The 25,130-nt window shown below is 33.1% G+C and overlaps 4 protein-coding genes across 10 annotated transcripts; 2 read left to right on the top strand and 2 right to left on the bottom strand.

The window, feature by feature from the left end:
• The first annotated feature begins 433 nt into the window (after positions 1 to 433).
• Positions 434 to 7,425, top strand: LOC145061721 (binding / calmodulin binding protein). Its single transcript, XM_079009261.1, has 19 exons — positions 434 to 975; positions 1,119 to 1,443; positions 1,529 to 2,003; positions 2,098 to 2,183; positions 2,402 to 2,515; positions 2,608 to 2,796; positions 2,914 to 2,979; positions 3,192 to 3,242; positions 3,341 to 3,463; positions 3,553 to 3,666; positions 3,834 to 3,941; positions 4,017 to 4,131; positions 4,232 to 5,517; positions 5,779 to 5,956; positions 6,044 to 6,246; positions 6,340 to 6,529; positions 6,619 to 6,844; positions 6,934 to 7,089; positions 7,182 to 7,425. The coding sequence occupies exons 1-19, from the start codon at positions 596 to 598 to the stop codon at positions 7,267 to 7,269; spliced, it is 4,473 nt and encodes a 1,490-aa protein (XP_078865387.1). The 5' UTR covers positions 434 to 595; the 3' UTR covers positions 7,270 to 7,425.
• Positions 7,426 to 7,859: 434 nt separating this feature from the next.
• Positions 7,860 to 9,192, bottom strand: LOC145064797 (HSP20-like chaperones superfamily protein). Its single transcript, XM_079012164.1, has 2 exons — positions 8,878 to 9,192; positions 7,860 to 8,378 (listed from the first exon to the last, which is right to left on the bottom strand). The coding sequence occupies exons 1-2, from the start codon at positions 9,014 to 9,016 to the stop codon at positions 8,104 to 8,106; spliced, it is 414 nt and encodes a 137-aa protein (XP_078868290.1). The 5' UTR covers positions 9,017 to 9,192; the 3' UTR covers positions 7,860 to 8,103.
• Positions 9,193 to 12,791: 3,599 nt separating this feature from the next.
• LOC145062091 (zinc finger MYND domain protein) lies at positions 12,792 to 15,466 on the bottom strand. 3 transcript variants are annotated; one of them, XM_079009712.1, is made up of 3 exons: positions 15,352 to 15,457; positions 15,128 to 15,215; positions 12,792 to 14,872 (listed from the first exon to the last, which is right to left on the bottom strand). In XM_079009712.1, the coding sequence occupies exon 3, from the start codon at positions 14,842 to 14,844 to the stop codon at positions 12,976 to 12,978; it is 1,869 nt and encodes a 622-aa protein (XP_078865838.1). In that variant the 5' UTR covers positions 14,845 to 14,872; positions 15,128 to 15,215; positions 15,352 to 15,457; the 3' UTR covers positions 12,792 to 12,975. The 3 variants fall into 3 exon arrangements, with proteins under 3 accessions (XP_078865838.1, XP_078865836.1, XP_078865837.1); XM_079009710.1 differs by lacking the exon at positions 15,128 to 15,215 and having other exon boundaries at positions 15,352 to 15,466; XM_079009711.1 differs by having other exon boundaries at positions 12,792 to 15,215.
• Positions 15,467 to 19,044: 3,578 nt separating this feature from the next.
• Positions 19,045 to 23,139, top strand: LOC145061214 (polyadenylate-binding protein RBP45-like). 5 transcript variants are annotated; one of them, XM_079008635.1, is made up of 7 exons: positions 19,048 to 19,459; positions 20,020 to 20,494; positions 22,044 to 22,099; positions 22,183 to 22,313; positions 22,422 to 22,518; positions 22,602 to 22,772; positions 22,870 to 23,139. In XM_079008635.1, exons 1-7 carry the CDS (start codon positions 19,142 to 19,144, stop codon positions 22,870 to 22,872), a joined length of 1,251 nt encoding a protein of 416 aa, XP_078864761.1. In that variant the 5' UTR covers positions 19,048 to 19,141; the 3' UTR covers positions 22,873 to 23,139. The 5 variants fall into 5 exon arrangements, 4 of the variants coding, with proteins under 4 accessions (XP_078864763.1, XP_078864762.1, XP_078864761.1 ...); XM_079008634.1 differs by having other exon boundaries at positions 19,049 to 19,459; positions 22,596 to 22,772; XR_013687140.1 differs by lacking the exons at positions 22,422 to 22,518; positions 22,602 to 22,772; positions 22,870 to 23,139 and adding an exon at positions 20,829 to 20,911 and having other exon boundaries at positions 19,046 to 19,459; positions 22,183 to 22,265.
• Positions 23,140 to 25,130: the final 1,991 nt, after the last annotated feature.

Here is a 25,130-nt window from a genome sequence, read left to right as displayed (position 1 = left end):
ATTAGGAGGTTTAATCAATTTAAAATAGAGAATTAATAGAATGACAAGTGACATCATATTAATTAGGAGGTCTAATATTGTGACACTTGTCAAAAAAACTACTCTTTTATTAGTATAAGATATATATATATATATATATATATATATATATATATATATATATATATATATTATGTTACATATTAAATGTTGAATTTTAATTTAATAAAATGAAAATACAAGTGAAAAATAGATAATTTAAAATTTTTAGAAAATATCATGTATACAAATGAAAGAGAAGAGGAGACGTGGCAAAAAAACCTTCTTTTTATTGGAGGAGATTTTTAGATGAAGCTAATATTAAATTAATTGACCGTTCATAAATAATAAAACAAATCACAAACAATATGACTTCTAACATTTAAAAACTTTATGATTTCTAAAAGTAAAGTTACCCTTTATTTTGATGTATTCTCCGGTCCTCCCCATTACAACCATGACAACCCCATTTTGAAATTCAAATCTCATCTTTTACCTCCTACTGTCTGGTACCATATCACCCAATTTCCGACACAAACTCGCCGGAAAATCAAGAAACCCGGATCCAGTCTCAGAAATGGAACCAAAACAGCAAACCCAACAACAAAAACTTGAAATCCCATCTTCACCATTACCACATTCATCATCTTCTTTTTTACTCCGTGACATTTCGAATTTAAAAACTCCCAAACCACGACGCCAATCTCAAGCAAACCCTAGTTTGAACTTCGAATCTCCTTGTCCTCAGTTCTTTACTGCTTCTAAACAAACACCCAAATCATCACATTCTACCGTTCGACGCCGCCCTAGGTATTCACTTGCTGCTCAAAAACTCAAAGCGGTGGAACTAGAGCAATCAAAGTCATCAAGGAAAACACAAACAGACAAAGAGAAGTCACTGAAGTCGTTGGCAAAATCTCTTACTGTTTGGCTCAATTTCCTGTTCGAAAACCCCAGGTTTGGAAACAAGATCACTTATTTACTTCAATTTAAAGCTTATCAACAATGTTATCAAGTTCGTACATGTTATTTTCAAAACCAAACAATGTTTTCCATCTTTTTTCTTAAAATTCGGGTGAAATTATTATTCAAAAATACAGGTCTTGTGGGGTCGATGTATCAAGATTCACCGGTGAAGACTCTTCTGATGGGTCATCCATGGTGTTTTCCGGTGGAAAAAGAGACAGCGTCTGTCATGATGGAATTGGGGTTGATCGAGAGTGGCGTGGACCCAAGCGTAGGAAAGATACGCTGTGGATTCATAAGGGTGAAGTGGAAAACAACTTTTCAAGCTCTATACATACACGCTTGCAGGTCTCCCTTGAGGATGTTTGTAGTTTGGATGACATGAAAGAGAGAATGTCATTTTACTTGAGTCTCACTAGTTGCAAGGAGATTTTTGATGTCATGACTCATGTAACAAAGGTATGTCTGTAGTTATCTGTGGGCTTATTGTTAGTTCTAGATTATTAACTATTATGATACTAAATAACATTGTTTTTTTTCTCAGAATATTGATGAAGGAAGGCTAAAGATGAAGGCTCACTGCCCAATAGTTACTGATGTTGGAATGAAGGAGAATGCATTGAAGATCTTAATGTGTTATAACCCTGTTTGGTTAAGAATAGGGCTTTACATCATATTTGGTGGCGAATCTTTGTTACCAAATCCAAACACAGAAATGAATTATGATCAAGAAATATCTTTTCTGAAAATGGTTGCTGAGAAATTGTTCTTTTCACATTCTGGACTTGCAAAAGCCTACATCTATAACAAACTGGTTGAAGGTTTGTATAGACCAGGTTATTATGAGAAACTAGGGAGTGTTATATTGAAGAAGTTTTTATTGCTTGTAATCATACTTGATCGAGCTAAATCTCAGAGTAGCTTGCCTATTAGTTATGGAATAGATGGAGTTGATGGAGGGTCACCATTGTTGTTCACATCACGAGCTACTATCAAATCAAGCAGTGAAGTGATTTCTGGTAAAAAGAAGATTATTTATCTTTATCTCTTTCTTGATAGTTTAAAAATGGCAACAACTCATTGTTTGGATATTTGTTCTTTTGGCATGTGTAGATTTTTTATCACCGGATGTTATGCATGGAGTTGGTAATCTTCTTACACACCTCATGATTATAGGCTACAAGGTTTCTTATCGACAGGTGTGTAGCTCATTTTGATTACATCATATTTTGTTGTCTTTTTCTTATAGTGGGTCCCACCTCAGTTCTCCTTGTCTAGTTAATGGGACCCACAATAACATCTTCATACTAGGAGATGAAAGTGAAGAGCACTTTATGTCTTTTTTTTAATCTTCATTGCTAGTATCTGCTTTCAGTGTTTGTGTATCATGTTCATGTTTTGTGCTTACATCTTGCAGAATCCTCTTGTCAAATATGTGTTTAAGGTGGCTGATCTTTTTAATGATCTTCAAAATGGAGTTCTTCTTTGTAGAGTTATTCAGCTCTTGCAACATGACCCTTCTATACTTAAGGTTTGCTTATTTGAATTAAAAATGTCAAAAGAGTTTGATTTTCTATGATTCTATGATTTCTATCTAACTTACTTCTGTTACTTGTTTGGCAGAAAGTGGTTGTTCCATCAGATGATCGAAAGAAGAACTTTGCAAATTGTGAGATTTCTCTTAAATATCTGAAAAAGATTGGAGTTCCATTATGTGATGAAGATGGAGTTGAGATTATAACAGAAGATATTGTTAATGGGGATAAGGAGCTCATAATCTCATTGCTATGGAACATCTTTGTTCATTTACAGGTTTAGTTCAAATCTTATATACTTTAGTCAACATGTTAGCAAGTGTCTTCTTAATGCATTTGTGAAGAATATGATAGTTTCATATATTTAGTTGGATTTTTCTACTTTAAATTGCAGTTGCCACTTTTGATCAACAACAAGCTTGTATCAGATGAAATCACCAAAATCCGTGGACTTGAAGAGGTATGCATTTTTATCTGACTTATTGAACTTTCATACTTTATATCTAACATTTTTTGTTGCATATAAATTGTAAAAATGTAAATCTAAACCATTATATTTGGCACTTTCTTTTTTCAAAGTCACTCATTCTTGCAAAAAAAAAGGGTGTAATTTATGCATTTTGGCATGAACAAAATATAGTAAGGCTATAACTCTTCTTTGTATCTTTGCAGATGCTTCCGGAAAGCTCTAGTTCATTGCAGATGCTTCTTGAGTGGATTAAGGTTTCATTGTTTTCTAATAAGTGTAATTGCATCAAGTAGTTGTATCATTGAATTTTGAATGATGACTCCTGACAACTTTTATGCTTCTCATTTTGTAGGCAGTTTGTGAAAATTATGATTTGAAAGTTGATAATTTTGCTACATTAGTTGATGGTAAAGCAATGTGGTGTTTAGTCGATTACTATTTCCGAAAAGAACATTGTAATGCTACTTCTAACAAGGTAATGCATTCTTAACATGTGAAAGTTGTGTTTTTGTTCATCTTTTTGATGATTGTGTAATAAGTTTTCATATGTTTTTGATTTTTTAGAATCAAAAGGAAACAAATGAAGTGTCACTCATGTCAGCTTCGGATTATGTGGATGCAGTTCACAACTTTTTGTTATCACAAAAGTTGACAACACTTTTGGGAAATTTCCCAGAGGTATGCTAATTGTTCAACATTAAGACAATGTGCTTTTTTCCTTCTTCCCATTAAGTGTTGTCTTGATAAATGATGTTTAAAAAAATATTTGAGAGAATTGGTGATATATATATATATATATATATATATATATATATATATATATATATATATATATTCATTTTCAGATTCTGCAAGTTAGTGATATACTTGAATACAAAGGAGCTTGTAGTGACAGGGGTGTGATCATCCTGTTGGTTTTCCTCTCATCCCAACTAATTGTGAAGAGAAATTTGGTAATGCCCAAACTACCCCTTAAAGGGTAACTTGAAATAATTTGGATAACACATTCTTTTTTCTTTGTATACCAGCAACAGATAAACTTTCATAAGCTCTTAGGACACAATCAAAATTCAGAGAGAAAATGTATCAGGCGAGATAGACTTCCTGGAAATCATGAAGAAACAAGTCAGAACCACATTGAAGGTTCAAGTTTTGATTTAATTTTTTTTATTCAAGTTGATTGCTTTTTGGTTTTCTTGATTGACTAATGACAAGTTATTTTTACTATTAACTTTTTGTTTAGACAATGGGAGAAAGTTCAAGGCTATCATGTCTTGGTGGAAAGAAATGGCTCAGCATAACAGTAATGTCAATGTGAAGCCAGTTTACACCAAATTTATTCAAGAAAGAGCTTTGATTGTAAGGCAACAAAATAATACCAAATGTAATCAAGAAAAGGCTGCATTAAGAATTCAGGTGGCTTGGAGAAAGCATGTAAACAGCTCTATCCATAATCAAAGGCAATCAGCTGCAACTCTGATTCAGACTTATTATCGTGGTTGGATGTTAAGAAAGAGTTTCTTGAATTACAAGCAAGCTGCAACAAAGATTCAAGCTTGCTATCGTTGTTGGATGTTAAAGCAGAGTTTCTTGAGTCACAAGCAAGCTGCAACCAAAATTCAAGCTTGTTATCGTTGTTGGATGCTAAAGAAGAGTTTCTTGAATCACAAACAAGCTGCAATGAACATTCAAAGTCATTATCGTGGATTTGTATCAAGAAAGAGTTTCTTGAATCAGAAGCAAGCTGCAACAAAAATTCAAGCTTTTTATCGTTGTTGGATGTTAAAAAAGAAATTCTTGAATCACAAGCAAGCTGCTATGCAAATTCAAGCTTTTTATCGTTGTTGGATGTTAAAGAACAGTTTCTTGAATCAAAAGCAAGCTGCAATGAAAATTCAAAGTCATTATCGTGGATTTATATCAAGAAAGAGTTTCTTGAATCACAAGCAAGCTGCAACAAGAATTCAAAGTCATTATCGTGGGATGTTATTGAGGAAGAGTTTCTTGAATCACAAGCAAGCTGCAACAAGAATTCAAAGTCATTATCGTGGATTTATATCAAGAAAGAGTTTCTTGAATCAGAAGCAAGCAATAACAAAGATTCAAAGTCATTATCATGGAATGTTATTGAGGAAGAGTTTCTTGAATCACAAGCAGGCTACGATAAAAATACAAAGTTATTATCGTGGATTGCAATTGAGGAAGAGTTTCTTGAATCAGAAGGAAGCAACAATAAAAATTCAAAGCCATTATCATGGAATGTTATTGAGGAAGACTTTCTTGAATCAAAAGCAAGCAGCAACAAGAATTCAAAGTCATTATCGTGGATGGGTGTCAAGAAACAGTTTCTTGAAAACGAAACAAGCAGTTATTAAAGTACAAAGGGTATATCGGTCTTTAAAATGTTTGAGGGAATTTAAGAACTATGAACTTGAAATCGAGTCAGCAGTCATTATTCAGTCATGTACACGAGGATGGATTGCTCGTAGAATAGCATGTAGACATAGATCCTACATTATGCTTATCCAAGTAAGACTTTTGATAACCTTTGGAAAAAATATACAAAAAAAAAAAAACAATCTTTATTACACTTATGAACACATAAAAACTCCGCACTTATAAGTGCTTAAAGAAAGTTCACACACATTTCATCATGCAAGTGTGCAACTTTATAATTCTAAAATTCTTTCATTTTTCAAAATGAAATTGATGAGGAAGAAATTGATTTTCTTGCTTTTTTTTTTCTTTTGTAAAGATCATGACATGTCTAATTTTTTTTCTAATTTTTAGAGCTTTTGGCGTGGTTGGTTGATGAGAAGAGAGTTTTTGTTACAAAAATCAGCTGCAAAGAGGATTCAATGTGCTTTTCGATGTTTTAAAAGTTTCAAGGCTTTCAAGTGTGATAAGAATGCTGCTATTGTAATCCAACAATTCGTGAGGGAATGCATTACCATAAAGAGGCTCTTAGGTAAGTTTTTGTTTGTTTCAATCACTTACCATTTTTGTCTCATGGGTCCCATTTGTTTTTGTAACATATATTTGATGTTTAAAACAGGTTGTAATAATGACACCAATAGCCATCAACAACTTAAGAGGTATAAAGATTCTGCTACAAAGTTGCAGAAATGGTGGCGGGGTATATTACTATCCAAAACAAGAAGAAGAACAAAATCAGCAATTCTTATCCAATCTAATGTTAGAGGATGGATTTCTAGAAGAACAACAGCTCAAAGAAGGCATCGTATTGCAGTCATCCAAGTGAGTAACTTCACAAAAAATTGAAATATTTGTTCTGTTGAAGAAGAAGAAGAAGAAATGTAAAATAAAATGTGAGATGTGTTTTGTTTGCAGTCGTATTGGAAAGGGTATACTGAGAGGAAACATTCAAGAGAAAAGGTATCAGATATACGATTAAGAGTACAAAAATCAGCTGCAAATGTGGATGATGGAATGCGGATTATAAACAGGCTTATTGCAGCCCTTTCACAACTTAAAAACACCAACAGTCTCAGTGGCATCCTTCATATTTGTGCAACTCTTGGTAATAATAATCATTACATTCATTTATAGGACAAATTATAATTATTATTTTTTTTTACCCATAATAGTAATGTCTTTACTTTTTGACAGATATGGCTACAAAACACTCTAAAAAATGCTGTGAGGAGCTTGTGGCTGCAGGGGCCATTGACACACTCCTTGTACTTATTCGATCCATTAGTCGTAGCATTGCTGAGCAGGAGGTTTTAAGATACACACTTTCCACTTTTAGAAACCTGACATGTCATCCTCATTTGACTCAACCCCTCATTGATGCTCCTGGATCCATTGAAACAATTTTTTGGGAATTTATACGGTCTGTAAACTTGTTTTTTTTTCACAGCTTTTTGTGACTTGGTTTTTTCGTCATGTTTATAATATTTTATTTTTATTTTGTTGTTACAGAAACAAAGAAGATGCGTACTTTGTTGCGGGAGATGTTTTAAGGAATATATGTTTGAATAAGAATGGGGTTGAAAGATTAGGTGCTTCACATGCTTTAGTTAAGAGATTGTATAATCTTGTTGAAGATCTTAAAAGGAAAGCAGGCAATGAAAAGAGGTAAATATGCTTCAAATCTTTTGTTCAAAACATATTTGCTTCACACCTATGTTTTTTTTGTAAACAATGTAAAAATTTGGTGGTATATGCAGGAACCCTCAAACCCTACCAGCAAAGGAACAAACGGGCAGAAGATTGAAAGAAGCTGTTCAGATCTTGAAGCTGATAACCAATGGCTGAGATCGATTCCAACTTGGAAGCATATTGTGGTTTTCTTTTTTTACTTTTATTTTTGAATGTCTTGTTTTCTTGCAAGAGATCTAGATTGGTGTATATATCAACTTAGAATTTGCGTATCAATTTATAATGATCATTGATGTGTTTGGCATTGCATAAGCTGAGTATTTTGAACACTCGAAAACAACTTATCAATTTAATGTTTGCATAATCTTAATCTAAATATATTTTTCTTAATCTACATTGCTAATAAATAAAAATGAGTAAATTATACTAATAGTAAATAAATATAATTGTTTTTTGCAATTTTTGTCCTTATATGAGATTCTTGTAGTATCTGTTCCAAAATATATATATATATATATATATATATATATATATATATATATATATATATATATATATATATTGGTCATTGAGCGCAACTGAATTTTGAATTTTGATCCCAAAGTTATAATATTTACAACAAAATGAAAAACGTTACAAATCATCAAATTAAAATTGTAAAAGGAAAAACCAACTATATTCATGGAATAAAAACACATTTTAAAAACTTAAAAACTATTAAAAAGTAAGCACTTCAAAACACCACATTGAATGTGTAAATGAAGACAGTTTTTATGTTAGATGAAGAATTATTATTGCATAACATGATTGATTTTTGTACCAAATTATACCAATCAAATGAACCCTACATCTAAACATATATTTTTACACCAACAAAATCAACCATATTTCCCCAAAACAACGACGCCTATAATAACCTTAATAATATCAAATTTAAATATGAGATATATTATGACATGATAATCTTTTCTTATTGGAAGTTTTAAGGATTCAAGCAGCTCTAGCAAGAACTTCAATGTGTTGAGGCAGATCAGCTGGTTCAATATAAAACCCCCTTCTGACAAAAGATCTTGGAACAGTTACCGTTAACACCCCGTTCTCATAACAAGCAGAAATCCCGTTGACATCAATCGTATCCGGCAACCTAAATTTTTTCATAAAAGTACGACCGCCAGGTGTCATCACTGTATCGTCAGCAGATTCTGTACGGATAATTAGGTACCTTGAGTCCTCAACTTCCACACATATTTCCTCCTTCTTAACCCCTGCAACAAAAAAGAAAACCAACAAATCATGATTATTTGCAAAAAGTTACCCCTCCTAAAAACCATACATATTTTAACCATTTATTCAAGGTAATAATATCAAGAAACTCATAATAGGTAAACCAACCAATTTATGTTATCTCTAATCATTTACCCAAGTTAATACCATTTATGTAAAATGGTTATTTTTGCAACGATCGTTGAGCTAGATTGGAATATCATGCAAATCATCTGTAAAAGTGACTGTCTTGGTAGCCCAATTTAACTCATTAACTTGTTAAATGGCTAGCATAAGAGCCCACCAAAAGCCCAATTCACATTGGAATTTGTATAAGATACCAACAAAAGAGCAATTCAATTCACATTCACATTGGAATTGAAACTTTACTTTTATGTAAGTATACAATCCAGGAAGGAAAAAACCCATAGGTAAACAAATCATTTGCTTCTAAAAAGCATTTAATCTTGTTGTAAATAATAGGAAGAAAAACAAGGATACCGGGGATATCCGCAGAGTAAATGTGGGATTCCGGGGTTTCGGTCCAATGAACGTAGTTTCCCGGGATGAATTGGTATGGAAAGAGGAGAGGGGAGGTGAAAAAGGAGTGCCAAGAAGGGGGAAATGTTGAAAACTCCATTTTTTCTTCTTCCTTTTTTGCAGTAAATTTCTTGGTAAAAAAACCAAGATTTGATAATTATGGATGATAATTGAATCAAAAGCAGAAAGGAAGAATGAAGAGGGAGAGGTTGGTTTGTCGAATTATAGAGCAACAAATTGGGTGGTGGTGGGTTTGGAAGCACTTTCAAAATGATTGGAGTTTTGGAATTTTGGAGGATATAACAAAACCCTATCCATTCAAGAAATTGTTTCTTTATTCATCTATCAATGATCAATGAATTTGAGGTTCTGGTTGAGATATTTTTGAGGTGAAATCACATTATTACCCCTAAAATATGACATAGATTGTTGGATATAAAAAGCTTTCATTAAGTCATTACTATATCTTTATTCAAGGCATAAAAGTAACAACATAAACATAAGTACCGGTAATCTTTTTCCTTTTTCCCAACAGAAGATAAGTTAGTTTTATGATATGTATAAAATAAAATAAATAAATCCTCCCCATTCTAATAAAACAAACCTTTTAGTTGACACATAGCTTTTTTTTTTATGCACCATAATGCTATGTGTCGATTTCTTTCTATTTTTCCATTTTTTTAATTTAGTTGACATAAATGCTTTAATCAAATCCAACTATTAATTGCTAATTTCCGGTAATCTAATTTGAAACCTCCTAATCGCTATCCCTATAATTTTGGAGAATACCTTCCTATCCGGTTTAAGTGGAAATTATATCCCATAAAATCAGTCCACGTTTTGAAAACAATTCAACTACAATCAAAATCTTTTGACTTATTCCTTTGCAACACTTCAAGAAGAAGGCCTACAAGAATCAAAATAAAAATTAGGTAATCATTGAACTTTTCTGTGTTCATTAGTTTTTTTATTATCTTTTTTTAGATAACTAAGCTATAAACTTATAATCAATATTATATAAACAAAAAAAAAAAAGATAAATGAAAAAACATCAGGTTAGTTTTCTCTCTTTTATGATTATTAATTCTTTTCGTTTTTATCTTTATCCAATCTGCTCCGTTTCTCAATCCAAAACATAATTATGCATAATGTATGTTAGTGTGTGTATATGTTTAGTGTTGTGTTTGTGTGTTATATGTATGTGTTTGTTTTCCTTTGTTTGAATATGTTTGTTTTTCATTGTGTTTTTTTGTGTGTATGTATCTGTTTTATTAGTTTGGTTTCGAGTATGTGTGTTTTTTGTAATTTTGGTCCCATTAAGTTTTAACTTTTATAATGGAAAGTTTGTACTTATTTGATGCTTTTGTAATATTTTCATTTTAACAAAACAGTACCGGTCCACTTTTTGTGTAAAAGAAGAAAAATAACATTTTCATGTAAACTTAACAGTACCAGGGACCGTTCATGCAAAAAAAATATTATAGGGACCATTACTGTAATATACCTAACAGGGACCAGTAATGCAAAAAATGTTATACACTGATCATTCCGGTAATATAGTTATATACTAACAACTTTCATTTATAAGTTGACTTTAATATAATGTCTACTTAATTTTATAACGTTTTACTTTTCATTTATGTTGTTTAATAGTATCAACATACTTTCTATTATTGTACACTTATAGCATCATACCATCAAATATAGCATCCTACTATCAGTTTTGTTTACCATTTAAAAAATAAATTAACAAAGGGACTATTTCTGTAATTGTAAATAAACAGGGACCATTTCTGTAATAAATGGACCAAATGCATGTAATAGCAATCTAATTTATACGTATCATACAACATCCTACTTTCAGTTTTATTTCTCATTTATACAATAAATTTATGTTATTGCATTTATGGATATCATATTTTGTATAATTGATTTTTTTATAACAAAATCATTCCTGGATCAAATACTTCTCTAACCATGGAACTAGATGTTCTCAAAGATAATTTCAATTTGAAGGTTTGGATCCTCATGTTATGGACCTTAAGTCCTTAACTTCATTCACAAACAAAGACGAACCGTTTTCCATTTACATTAACTTAGGTGTTGTTTGTTTTTTCGAAACAAAAATCCATAAAGTCTGCGAACCACTTCTGCAACCCTCTGTAGTAGAAGAGGTGGACCAAACGGCTGCAGACTGTAATAAGAAGCATGTTTGTTTTTTTTAACATCTACATGCTGCTGCAGATATTAAAAAATTAGAATAAACTGATTTTATAATCCGAAAAATAGTTTTTTAATACCGAAAATTTAATAATGTATGACATTTCGACAAAAATTTATGATATTTCAGCAAAAAATAATTATATTTTACTATAAAATAATGATATTTCATCAACAAATTATTATTATTCAATATAAAAAAAATTCAACAAGAATTAAAAAAAATGAAAAAAATGTGAAATAAGATTTCAACAATATATAATCAATATTTTAGCAAGAAAAGAAGAAGAAGAGGTAGAAAGAGACAAAACAAGCGCTGCGCCAAGAAGAACACGCGCAGAGGTTTTTTAATCCGAAGACTTCTGAAAAACAAACAGTTGCGAGATGAAAAATGTTGTGTATGTGCTGCGCCGCGCAACAATAAAAGGTCTGAAGAAGTTTTTTCCTAAAAACAAACATAACCTTAGTATTAATGGATGAAGAGGTATCTTAGGACCAACGTGTATTTATATTATTATTATACTAATATACTATTGTATGCAATTTTAGTGAGCGAAAATCCAATGAAGCGTGCAAAAAAATTGTCAATAAGTTTAAAAATATTCTGTTTCGCATCTTGTTCTTTTGTTGCTTAATCAGGTTTATTGGTTAATGATGTATTTTCCAAACACGAGCATCACCAAATTAGATTTGCTCTAAATGCTTTAATATTTTTATTAACACCTAAAAGCATAAAATTATTTTGATGGAACTGGTGACCTTTTACCTCAAATAAATATAATAATATTACAAAAAAAATATATATATATTAAAAAAATAATAATATAGTCATATTACTTTAAGCACGAATAAAAATTTCTATAAATCCCTCGACCAAAATTACAACTTTTGGAGCCGTATGAAAAAATAAAAAATAAGATTGCAGACGGCTCGAAGATACTTATGTCATTAACTCCCTATATTGCCACTGATCACTCACCTTAACTTCGTGTTGCTAAAGCTAAGATCAAATGAGTAATGTAGCACTTATGAAGCTTCGAGCAAAGGTTTAATCTATGGGAAGGAATGAAAGTAGGATGCAACATTAAAAAAATGATTTGCAGTGTAGAAAAAAAAAAGACTTATAAATGTTAAGATCAAATGAGTGATGTAGTGCTTTCGAAAAAGATGTCAATTTCAAAATGTAAAATTTAATGGTAATTTGTTATATCTAATGAAATTGTGATTTAAAATAAATATATTGTTATTTTTATCGAGATTTTTTCCGTGCTAACATTACAAAAGTTTCTAGCTCGACTGCATCTACACCTACCCCACCCCATCCTACCTACCTACTTACCCTACTCATCTCTATCAACCCACTCTAACCCTACCCACCACCCTATCTACCCTACTCATCCTTGTCAACCCCTTCTAACCATACCTACCCATGCTGTTTACACCAACTCCACCCCACCCCGCCCGCCATAAGTTCTAACCAATACGTTTTCTAATTATCTAAACTATAAAATAAAAAACCAAAATGTCTAATGAAACATGTTTTTTAAATTTTTCAATGAAAACTAGAAATAAAAATTCCATTTTTTTAAAACCTTTCCAAAAGAACTAATAAAAGTTGTTCCACAACCAACTACAATATAAACCTCTCACAAAAATCATTAGAATATGTCTTTTATTAAAAAAGGTAAACTAAAAACAAGCTATTTAACAAATAATTATGCCACACATTTTATCATGTTCACATAATCCAAAATTATAAACCAGTCCAAATAACTTCTGAATCAACTTTAAACAACCATAAAATTTATTGCTATTTTAATACCATTTTGTAACACCTCTTTAAGTATTAACTCCAAACACAAACCCATTACTATACGAAGGAAGATTACTCGATACACCAAAATTCCTTACGGGAGACCGAAAAGGATTAGGTGTAACAGGGTGCGTGATATGCAATCCCGCACCCCTAATAACTTGTTTCGCCTTTCCACATAAAACCTCCGATTGATCCGTAAAGAAACCCGGTAAATCCTTGGATTTTACCACCTCAAGAGCCCCAAACCAACTAGAATTACTCTCAAATCCACAGTTTAAACCTACAACCAAATCAGGCCGAGGTAAAAAAGACACTTCCTCTTGGTAAATACCCTTTACCATATTCACACGCATGTGGGTCCCGGTTTGAAAAGTCAACCCCGATAATGTACTCGGTACCTTCGGCCCGATCATAACTATCTGTAAATTCCCCGGCCCGTTTAGTGTAGAATCTATTTCTGAAAAGGCCGGCAAACAATCGAGCTCCTCTTCGGGTCCGATGTAGTGTAAAATGACGTTTTTACCCTTGAGTAAAAGATTCTTGGAAGTGATACTTAAAGTTGTTAGTATGTAGTAAACGGTTAATGGGTGGGAAAGAATATGAGCAACCGGGCTCGATATAGGAAGTGACCGGAGGTTGTAATACTCGGGCCAGCCCGAGATAATTACCAGGTTTGACTTTGACTTTGACTTTGATTTTTCATGAGGGTATTCGTCGTCATTTAACCCTCCCCAAGAATCTTGAATTTGGTCTGTTGTAGGGAGTGAACCGAAAGGACAGTGAGAAAAACAAGGGCATTTTCGTCTCCACATACCTTTTCGATGGACACCGATCGTTTCGAGGTATTTACACGGGTGAATGTCGGAATTGGAACACGGGAATGTGAAGGCCGGAATCGTTAATTCCTCTTCTCGTTCCATCATTGCTTTATAAAGCCCACATTCAGCTTTATGTGATTCCTTCCAGTGTTGCTTTTGACAAAAGGAATCGCAATAGATTACACCTTTGCAATGGTCACAAATTGTGATTTGATCACCTGGAACTTCTTTATCACATTGTGCACAACGTCTTAAATCGAGATTTGAGTTGACCTTTTCGGGTTTTTTAGTAGGGGTTGACTGGGTTGACCCGGGATTTGAGTTGACTTTTTCGGTGTATCCATGACCTGGCGGGTGTGAGATTGTAACCGCAACAAGATTGTTACCTTTTGACATTTCAGAAGGAAACTGTACATCAACGGTTTCAATAAACGGGTCAAAGCGAATGGATTTTGACCATTTTGGGGTGTTGTAATCTTCTTGAAGCAAAGAATGAACTAAAGAAACGGATTTCATGACTCCATAGATGAATCGAAGCTCTTCGATTGTGGGGTTTCTGCATTGAAGCTCACCGGATGAATTGCAACGACAAATGTCAAAAACAGGGTAACGATTGTCACCTGAAATCTCTAAACACAAAGATTTGATCATTTTTTTATGTGAAGGAAGCATTAATGATTCGACTTCATATGTTGCTCTCATGATCTCAAGATTTGGGACACGGATTGTTTCTCGAGAACCTGTCATTTTTTTTGCATCCGATTCTGATCTGAACATGTATACTGCTAAATCTCCACCATTTCCGCCTATGAATTGTACACAAGGGAAGAGCTGCTTCTTTCCTGGCCAATCTGAATCTTTTCCTACTTTAAGACTGAAAAGATGATCGGGTTGAAATCGCTTCCATGGATCTGTTCTGTATAAAGATGCTGCAGCTTTGTAAAGGGATTTGATGAAAGAAGGAGAAATGTTGTCGATGTTCATCAAACAAGTTCCTGATCCTGTACCAAGTCCAGGGCCTGAACCAAATTGTTCATTATATCTTGTGAACAATTTCTTCAAATGGCTATCCATGGATTTCTGAATGTTTTCGAGCTCAAATCTATGATAACGATGAAGGATTGAAGCAGTTAGATTCTAGGTTAATATGGTGAATCTTTGATCAAGTGTATTAGGATCAGTAATCAACGGGTTAGCATAGCAGAAGTTGGAAACCCTTTTAATCAAACTTTTTCATATTGCTCAAAATGACCAAAGAGAAATCGCTTCAAAATGCTAATCCTTTATAAACCAGGTAAAACCCTAGAACATTACTGTTGTGAACGATTTAGCCAGATATAGTAACAACTAAACTTACTACATAAATAGCCAATTGCATGATGTTCTAAAACAAATGACCCAATTTCATATTTAGTTTCCTGAATTGCTAAACAGGTACTGGTTTCCTGAAATTACAATTAAATTCAGGGGGAATGGAGAAACATTAGCGATTTGAAACCGAGTCAAGAGAATGTTATCATATACACGGCCGAATTCGATTCATAAACAGAAATTATAGAGATTTAGTGAAGATGATCATACGTATTTGCAGATGAAATGTTTGATGCTCGCAGTGGGAAAGAAAGGGAGCTTCTTGGCGAGAATCCAGAGTGGTCGGTGGTATAGCTAGATTTCTATTGATGATTGTGGAACTAGGACTGACATACCGACATATAAATATAAAATTATATATAATTATTTAGAGCTGCACAATTTGGTGCGGACACGGCCCAGCCCAGATTTCTGGTTGGGGAAGGTTATTGCCCGGCCCAAATGCCACCTCTTTTCGGCTCAAAGGCCCCCACATAACTAGTAATAGCTAGCCAATTGGGTAAGACACAATTAAGAGGTGTCACTAGGTATATGGTAAATTTGTAAAATATCAACTCATAGAAAGGTCTTTAAAAGAATTCATCTTAAAGCTCTTACCCGACTTTTAGAAAGAAGGTAAAGAAGAGGCAAACACCTAAATTTACACAACGGCTAGTTTTTTGAATTTGGAAGTATCCCTGTCACATGGTAAAAACCCCAATCTAGGTATAGTTTATTGGCCTAGACCAATGAACCAAATTACATGATCAACACCCTAAACAAAATGAAATCAAGATCAAATATTACAAAAGAAAACTTTATCCCAAATTTGAACAACCCGATCCTAATTTGGTTATGTAAAAACAGTAATCTAGGATTAATTTAAGGATGGTTACCGTACATAAAATAATAAAGTGACTAAAATCAATAAAATTATGAGAGCATTAGTGCTTTCTTTTATGTATTTTTTTCTTCTATCTCAGTCTTGAAAAAAAATTACTCTGAGAGTGCCTTCCTTACTGGTTCTCTATGGCGAGCACCACCAAACATGGAATTTATGTATAGAACATAGAGATTAGTTGCATAGACAAGAGAGTATTCAACAAAATGGGACACTTGACAAGAAGATTGCATTAACAAAATAGGGATGTAAATCGGTTCGATTTCTGACCGAACAGACCAAAAATGAAAGAATCGAAAACTGATTAAAGAGTAAACGGGGAGCCGAGAACCAGATCGAATACCATTAACTAATTCCAGCCAATTTCAGTTCGGATTTGGTTCTACTTGGAAATATGCTATCTAATTTCGAGAACCAGATCGGGGAGCCGAGAACCATATCGAAAACTAATTCCAGCCAATTTTAGTTCTGACCAGAACAGACCTGAACCAAAAACAAAAAAATGATGCAAAAATGATGGATTGGGGGAACGGGGAACCGAACCAAATATCATTAATTGGTTCGAACCAGTTTTGGTTCGGTTATGGTTTGATTTTTTGGTTAAAAATCTTATCCCTATAACAAAATATATTATGCATTGCACATTATTGAAACATCAAATTTTTGCTATTTTCTTGGTGGCCTTTAGTGAAAAAAAATGCGAACTTTCTATTCAAAAGTGAAAAATCATAAACAAAGGACCATAATGTAGGCATTTTAATGCTAAGGGGTTTTTTCTTTATTTTTTCCATTTAAGTTCCATAGGGGTAAAATGTTTGAATGAGTAGTAACATATGGCCGGATAAAATGTCATATATATAATATTTGTTTCTTTTCTAGACCGAATAAACCAAAAAACATCCGAATGAGACTAGCTTTCTTTTTATTTTTGTTTCTGAACTGATTAAGTACTTGTTATCATTATTATGGCATGATGTTTACTTTTGTTCTATCTAGTGACCTTTAATTTGTTATTCATGATGTGTTTGATTTATACTCTACTCACTTGGACAAATTGAACTATTGCTTGAATCATTTAAGTTATACAAATTATAAAATATGTATATGTTTTGTAATTGAAGTAAATAACAATTTGGTTTTTGGTTAATCAAAGGTGGTGTAATCAAATCTTGCATCCTTTAACATTCACGTGCTTATGAGGAATATTAAGTATTATTGGTAGCAATTGCATTAAACATAAAACAAACTAATAAGCTTGTTCAGAGTTTATCTCTGGATTAAGTTATATTTAACATAAAGAGCTTATTTTAGTAACATACATTGGCAATCCTAAAATAATAGAATTTTTTGTATTTTAGCACCAATTTAGGTATAATATCATTTAATAGGTGACGACATAGTTACTTAAAATAAAATTTGGAGCCAGAATATTTTAATTAGTATTTTAATAAAAGCTTTTCTATGTTTTAATTTGCAAGTTCTTAATTCAATTAATACACACCTTCACAATTATAATATGTCTTGCGCAAAGAGGCGTAGTCGCTAGTCATGTGTATGTGTGGACCGACCGTGCATATATTGTGCAACTTTCTTAGTGTAATATAGTAATGATAATTTGAGGTTATTTGTATCCTTTTTATTTTTTGGGTCTGACATCCTAAAAGAATGGTGTCGTTATCGGGGACACAATTATTTATTTGATAACCTGATAGGTTTAATTGGTTGACATTGCAACAAATTTGTAAATGTTACGACATAATTAAGAAAAACAAAACATAATGTCAAAATCAGAGTTTTGGTAAGCTTAGTGATTTTATTGCAATTTGAAAAAAGTGGTTACCAGAAGAACATGGATAACCGATCATTTGGTTGATATTGCAACAAAATTGTAAATATAGTGATTTAACTGATAGAAAATAAATATGCTGTCAAAATTGAAATTTCCGATTAACTTAGTGACTTTATTGTAATTTGCCTTATATTTAATTTTATTCACGCAACCTATAGATAGAGATCAATAAGATGATATGAATTTAAATATATATAATTTAAATAAATATAATAATAGTTAAAAATAGAAAAAAAAAGTCAAAAATCGAATTTATTTTTTCTCTCGCATCTTCACGTATATGATTTAATTTTAGTATAGTTTTTTCATATCATATATACGGATGTCAAACAGTCCTATATGATCCCGACCCTATATAGAGGATATTTGTTAAAAAAAATTAGGGGTAATGACAAGATTAACCCCCATTTTAATTTCGGGGGCGAGGACGGGGGTGGGCAGTCATGTTTCGAACCAGATGGGGGGTTCGTTAATATATATATATATATATATATATATATATATATATATATATATATATATATATATATATAAATAAAACTCAACAAAAAATTATGTTTTTAAGTTGTTAGTATAACGTTTTTTAGATGTGATAAGAATTTCGTTTTTAACATGTAAAATTATGCTCTAAATAACTATTTAAACCCTAAATTAGCTTCTTTAAGCCCAAAAATGACTTCTTTTAGCACAATAAAAAATAGGCAATTCTATACGTACCCCTAATGTTGTGTACCCCATTCCATGTGAGTGTAATAATGTTTGTATACCCTCGTGATGTGTCTATTTATGTGAGTGAATGAGGGGTACTTATAGCACAACCATAAAATATCCCAAAATCAATTGGTGTGGGGATGAGGGCGGGGTGATGGGGAAATTTCGGGGGTTGGGGCGGGGATGCAACTCTTGTCTCGTTTGCTTCCGTTGACATCCCTAATCATATATTTAAAATAATTATAATATTTTATATCTAAGAATTTTTATTTTGTTATTAATAAAAATAATGTAATTGTCCTTTGAAAATATATATTTAACAAAGTTTAAATTTGAAAATTTGCAACCTTTTAGAAAAGGAATTGGTGTGTACAAAGAAGTTCAATAGATATGTGCCAGTAAGAAAATGTTGAAGTTTATAAAGGGGTTTTATGTAAATATATCGTCTATCATTCATTTTGATCTTTCTGTCTCGTTCTGGTTCTTAAATTAGGGCTACGTTTCGTTCCCAAATTCAATCTGTCTCTCAAAAACTCGATCTTTCTCTCTAGGGTTACGTTATGCAACCTGCAACAACACCGCTAATGGACCCTCAGTACCAGCAACAACAGTGGATGATGATGAATCAACAACAACCACAACCACCGCAACAACAGTTCCAGCAACAACCACCGTTACAGCAAATATATAATTACAACCAGCAACCACCACCGGCTGCCACAATTCCGCCTCAGTACACGGGACAGGCGGTAGCACCGGTAGGTGGTGCGACTCCTCAACCAGCTAGCGCCGATGAGATCCGTACGCTATGGATCGGCGATCTGCAGTATTGGATGGATGAACAGTATCTCCTTAGCTGTTTTGCTCAGACTGGCGAGGTTTTTACCATTTAATTTTCCTGTTTCCATATAATTATCTAGTTACAGTTTATCTTATATTGTTTAGATTCTAGATCCCAAAGTTTTCGTCTTCTTATTGGGTAAAGAGATTTAGAGATTCCTTAAATGCATTCCCAAGACAATCGAGAATTCTACATTTATAGAATTGTAGAAATTGCAGTGGGGGAGAGGGGACACAATTGGGGTTTTAATGGTCCAAATATGGATGATATACTGTTTATATAATGCCATGTTCATATATCCCTAAATTGCAGATATTGTGTTAAATTTTCTTGTAATCACGAGGAAAAAAGATTGTTTTTTAATTCTTATTTCAAACTTAACACTTTTGCATACAATATTGTCAGTGTCAGTTATGTTAGAATTAATGCGTTCATTAAGCTTTAACATGGTTGTGAAACTCCTTATCAAGAAGATTTAGAATAGTATTCTGACCAACTGTATAGTTTATGCCATGAATGCATGATGAAAGCATTGTTCATTTTGCTTGATCCTACAATATATGGCTATCTAATTCTAAGGATCCTTTATGCTTTCAGGTGGTTTCTGCAAAAGTCATACGTAACAAGCATTCTGGTCAATCTGAGGGTTATGGCTTCATTGAGTTTGTAAACCGAGCTGGTGCTGAAAGGCATCTACAGGCATATAATGGTACTTTAATGCCCAATGTGGAGCAGCTCTTCAGGTTGAACTGGGCTACATTTGGTGCTGGTGAAAAAAGACAAGATGATACCCCTGATTACACTATATTTGTTGGGGATTTGGCAGCAGATGTTACAGATTACACATTGCAGGAGACATTTAGGGCTCATTACCCTTCTGTTAAGGGTGCAAAAGTTGTAACTGATCGGCTCACAGGGCGCACAAAAGGTTATGGCTTTGTGAAATTTGGAGATGAGAGTGAGCAAATACGTGCCATGACTGAAATGAATGGAAGATTATGTTCAACTAGACCAATGCGAATTGGGCCAGCTGCTAACAAAAAGAGTGTGGGAAGTCAACAATATCCAAAAGGTACATGTTCTCTCTCTCTCTCTATATATATGTTTTAATCTTATTGGATTTTAAATTTTATGGCTTTTATTTGTTTAGTATCTCTTCTTTATTGATTCTTGTATTTGTTTGTGTTATTAGATATTCTTTGTGTAGTTGTGTTATCCAAATTCCAAGCTTCTTAAGTTTTATGAATTCAAGATTGTGGTCGATTGATTCTTGTAGATAAACCATATACGCCAACTTAACGAAGTGATTTCTTTCCTTCCCGTGCTTTGAGAATTATGGGCATTAATGCTCTTAAAAATATTCAAAATGCAAAAACTTATATAAAACTCGTATTGTCTCAAAGCAGGGCATCAAGAGGCTCTATCATATAAAGGGTCGGGCAATGATTTCAGCAGAAATTGTTACCCTATAGTGGGTGGCCTTGCTTAGGTCAGTTTTCCATTTTATGCCATTAAATTGCCCTTTTGCCATTTTTATTTAAGTTCCTCAAGGCCAAATTATGCTGCTTTCCTTTTTTTTTTTTCCCAAGTCCTTTTAATATTCAGTTTTCCTTTCAGTCAAGTTACATTATTCCATTATTCCTTATCATTAGTCATTCAGTTATACGCTTTTTTTTTTTCATTATTTCTGGTTTAACAGCCACCAAAGTTCTCTTTTAATCCGTTGAAACGTCTTTCTTTTACTTTCATACCTGGATCATTATTACCCCCTTCATAAGCTTTTATGTCTACTTCCGTTTTATATATCTCTTTCAGTTATCTACAAGGTTTTATGAACATTAATACATGCTGCCATCTAAGCAGTTATCACAGTCACAAACTAAAATAGCGGTTTTCTATATATCAAGTCGATCTTTTATATATAAATATGGAGAAAACTTCAACATATAAAATGTTTAACATACTTGGTAATTGAGCCACTTGAGGTGAGAAAGACTAAGCCTACATGCATGAAGAATACAACAAAATACCACAAAACTATGAAAGAATTGTAAGAATATGGACACAAACTCATTGCTTAGAGCTGAAGTTTTATAAAATATTAGTAAAAATAGCATTATATAGATGTATGAGACAGAATTTGACCTACCTAAAAGAAAGGTGCAAAGATCAAGTGACTGTGGGATCTTTTGTTGGCAATATTAATATATTCCATCATTTTTGTGTCTGAAGAAATCGGCATTTTCCATTGATTAGGTAACGGTAAGTTGTTAAGGTTATATCTTTAGTTGATTTAGATGTGCAATATCATGGGTTTTGTTTCTTGATACATTCAATATATGCAGTTGGAATAAATGATCATTATTGTTAGAGTAAATTATTGAGGGACCAAAATTGCAAAAACCATCTATATTGAGGGACCAAGAGATTTAGATTATATAATATATGCAAATAGTTTCCATTTGACTTAATGATGTATGGGAGTGTACTGATAATACAATTTTCATCTGTAATTCTTGATGCACGAATCTGCTGTTGGATGCCTGGGGTTATGCAAAGGAGGCAAGGGATAATCGATTTTTCTTTTGAGTATTTTTCATTTATATTTTCTTTATTTGCAGCTTCATACCCGAATTCTCAAGGAACACAGAATGATGACGATCCAAATAATACAACTGTCAGTAATTTGTTTCAAAATCAGACATCATGTTGCCCTCTAAAAAAAATACTAATTTAAAAAAAAAAAAATTGTGATTGCAGATTTTTGTTGGTGGTTTGGATCCTAATGTAACAGATGAACATCTTAGGCAGGTGTTCAGCCAATATGGACAGTTAGTCCATGTGAAGATCCCGTTAGGCAAACGATGTGGATTTGTTCAGTTTGCTGACAGGTAACAAAAATGTTTCGAGTAAAATTACAAAAAAGTCCTTGCACAGGCACCAATTATGTAGCTTACTCCAAAATATATTTTTTAACATTTTTAGAAATATTGATGCAGAAGCTGCGCTGAGGAAGCGTTACGGATGCTACAAGGAACTCAATTTGGTGGACAAACTGTGAGACTTTCGTGGGGCCGTAGTCCTTCAAACAAACAGGTTTGTTTGTTTTTTATTTAAATAATATAATATAATATAATAATATATAAGAAAAATTGAAAGTTGAATTTGTTCAGCCACAGGTAGAGCAAAGCCAATACAATGGTGGTGGGTACTATGGATATGGGCAAGGAGGATATGAAACTTACGGATATGCCCCTGTCGCTCAAGATCCTACCATGTACTATGGCGCCTACCCTGGATACCCTGGCTACCCACAGCTCCAACAACAGCCACAACCATCCCAACAACAGGTAAATTAAATTCACTCTAAATTACCAAACTATCCTCCCACAATTTCCAATTATTATTATCCCAAAATAAAATTCAATGTTTACTTTTCGTTTCTAGTGAGTGATATGGTCGGCTATGGGATGCTGGAAATGAAGAATTCCGGGTTTTTATTTTCTACTATATTATAGTAAATTATCTATATATATATATTTATATTTTTATTCTTGGTATTTCTATTTGTTTGTTTGTTTGTTTGTTCATCCCCTGAGGCTTTTCTTCTAGCTACTTTCTGAGTTTGATATAGCCATTTGGCTCTTAACAAATGTTGACAACATGAGATTGATTGAAGGTCTCCTTTGTTGCAATATGAGCGTGGCCTTTTCAGAATTTAATGTTTTTATTTTTATTTAAATTGTATTCTGGTATCTTACCTTCATAATGCATGTGAAATACAGTAGTAAGGTGCCTAATTTTAGACCCACGAAAGTCTCACAGTTTGTCCCACGAAACACTAGATTATTCGCCATGTGAACTATACTTTGGTTCTCACAATGTAGCACATAATCTTATTGTTTCATGCCTAAACTTGATAGGAAGTTGTAAAGACCCAATTAAATTTTGAAATTTTAGAATAAGAAAAAATATTCTCATACATTAAGAAATCTAGTTATAATTGTTTTCAAAACATAAGTCAATACAACTTTTATTCCAAACATCAGAGTGTCCCCATAAAGTGTCAGCGAGAGAGTGACCTTGCCCTTGCCCTTGTCCTTGCCATTGGAATCTGAAGTACCTGAAATCATAAACAAACCTGTAAGCACGAAGCTTAGTGAGTTTCCTAGAGTATACCCCACATACAAACCACATAACATATTAGCTATAAAAGCTATCTCTACCACATAACACATATCAAATAGCTATAAAGCTACCTTTACCATAATGCATATCAATTAGCTATAAAGCTATCTTTACCATTAGCCACAAAGGCTATCTCTACCACTAGCGCTGTAGGCTATCTCTACCATTAGCCTTGAAGGCTATCTCTACCACTAGTTGTAGAAGCTATCTCTACCACATATCAATGCATAACAAAGCCACACACCTCTACACACCAAGTATACCAACTATCGTAAAATGGGTCGGCCTTGGTGCATTAGACCCATTGGTATGGTGAGAAAACTCACCTCAATTGCAAAAGCTTCCTGAAGAAATCCTTAACTGCTGCCCCGCCCACTTCCTGAACCATCAATACCTAGCAATATACCCAATTAGCAATTGGGGCCCTTACCATAATCCTTGATCCATGCATGGGGTAAAATGACCATTTTACCCCTGACCCAGTATGATCCAAAACTAAGGCCCAAATCTCAAAACAAAAACAAAACCCAACAGTAGGTAGGCTTTCTAAGCCCACTAGTGGTCCACTAATGGCCCAATTTGCTCAATTGGGCTCAATCCCTCTAATGGGTCTTACCTTAAGCCCAAACATATTCTTGGCCTAAATTATCTAACTTCTGATGGCCTACTAAGGCCCAAAGACCCAAAGCATGGCCCAAAAGCACAAGGCCCAACTGACAGAGTACGTGGGGCGTACATCCACGTATGCTAGGCGTACTGGCTAAGTGGTGCATACACTGTACCTTCACGTACGCTCAGCGTAAACCTCCTGTTAAGTCCATTTCTCATTAAGTGCTTGATACTTCACTTCAGAAGCTACAATCACATATCCTGGTCCTTTTCCACGTCTTAATCCATAAAGTCACTGACTTGGTGACTTTACTTGGCCCAAACAAGCCCAAACTCCAAAGATAATGTTCTACTTCTATGAAAAGGGCTAGATCTCATGCATAGGGATGTTCACTATTCGGATAAAACCGAATTGTCCAATTGGACAATTTGGATTGGACTATTTGGTTTGGATTTTTGGATGGGTTTCCAGTAAAACCGAATTATTATTTTGGATTTCAGATTGGTTACGGTTTATAAAATTAAAACCGAATAGTCCAAAAAAACCGAATAAGAGTTTATTATTTGTCTATTTATATATATTTGTTTCAAATATACATCTTTTAGTTATTTATTTATCTGCTAAATTGTATTTTTAAACAGATTAGAAAGTATTATCTAATAAAATACTTTAATGTATACTTTTCAATAGCTTTTTATCTGTAAAATATTGAATTATAATAAAAATTTTAATAGTTGTTCATAATTTTAATTCTCACCAAACAATTATTTTAAAGTTGATTAGTATTATGTTATATATATTTTTAAATATCATGCTTCTTGAAAACCGAATTGTAAAAACCGATCCAACCGAATTGTAATTTGATTGGTTCGGATCGGATTTGAATTTTGTATGGACTATTCGGATTCAC

This window comes from Lactuca serriola, chromosome 7, assembly GCF_051521515.1.
Source record: "Lactuca serriola cultivar US96UC23 chromosome 7, Lser_US96UC23_V15, whole genome shotgun sequence".
Lineage (NCBI taxonomy): Eukaryota > Viridiplantae > Streptophyta > Magnoliopsida > Asterales > Asteraceae > Lactuca > Lactuca serriola.
This window is presented reverse-complemented; position numbering and strand designations above follow the sequence as displayed.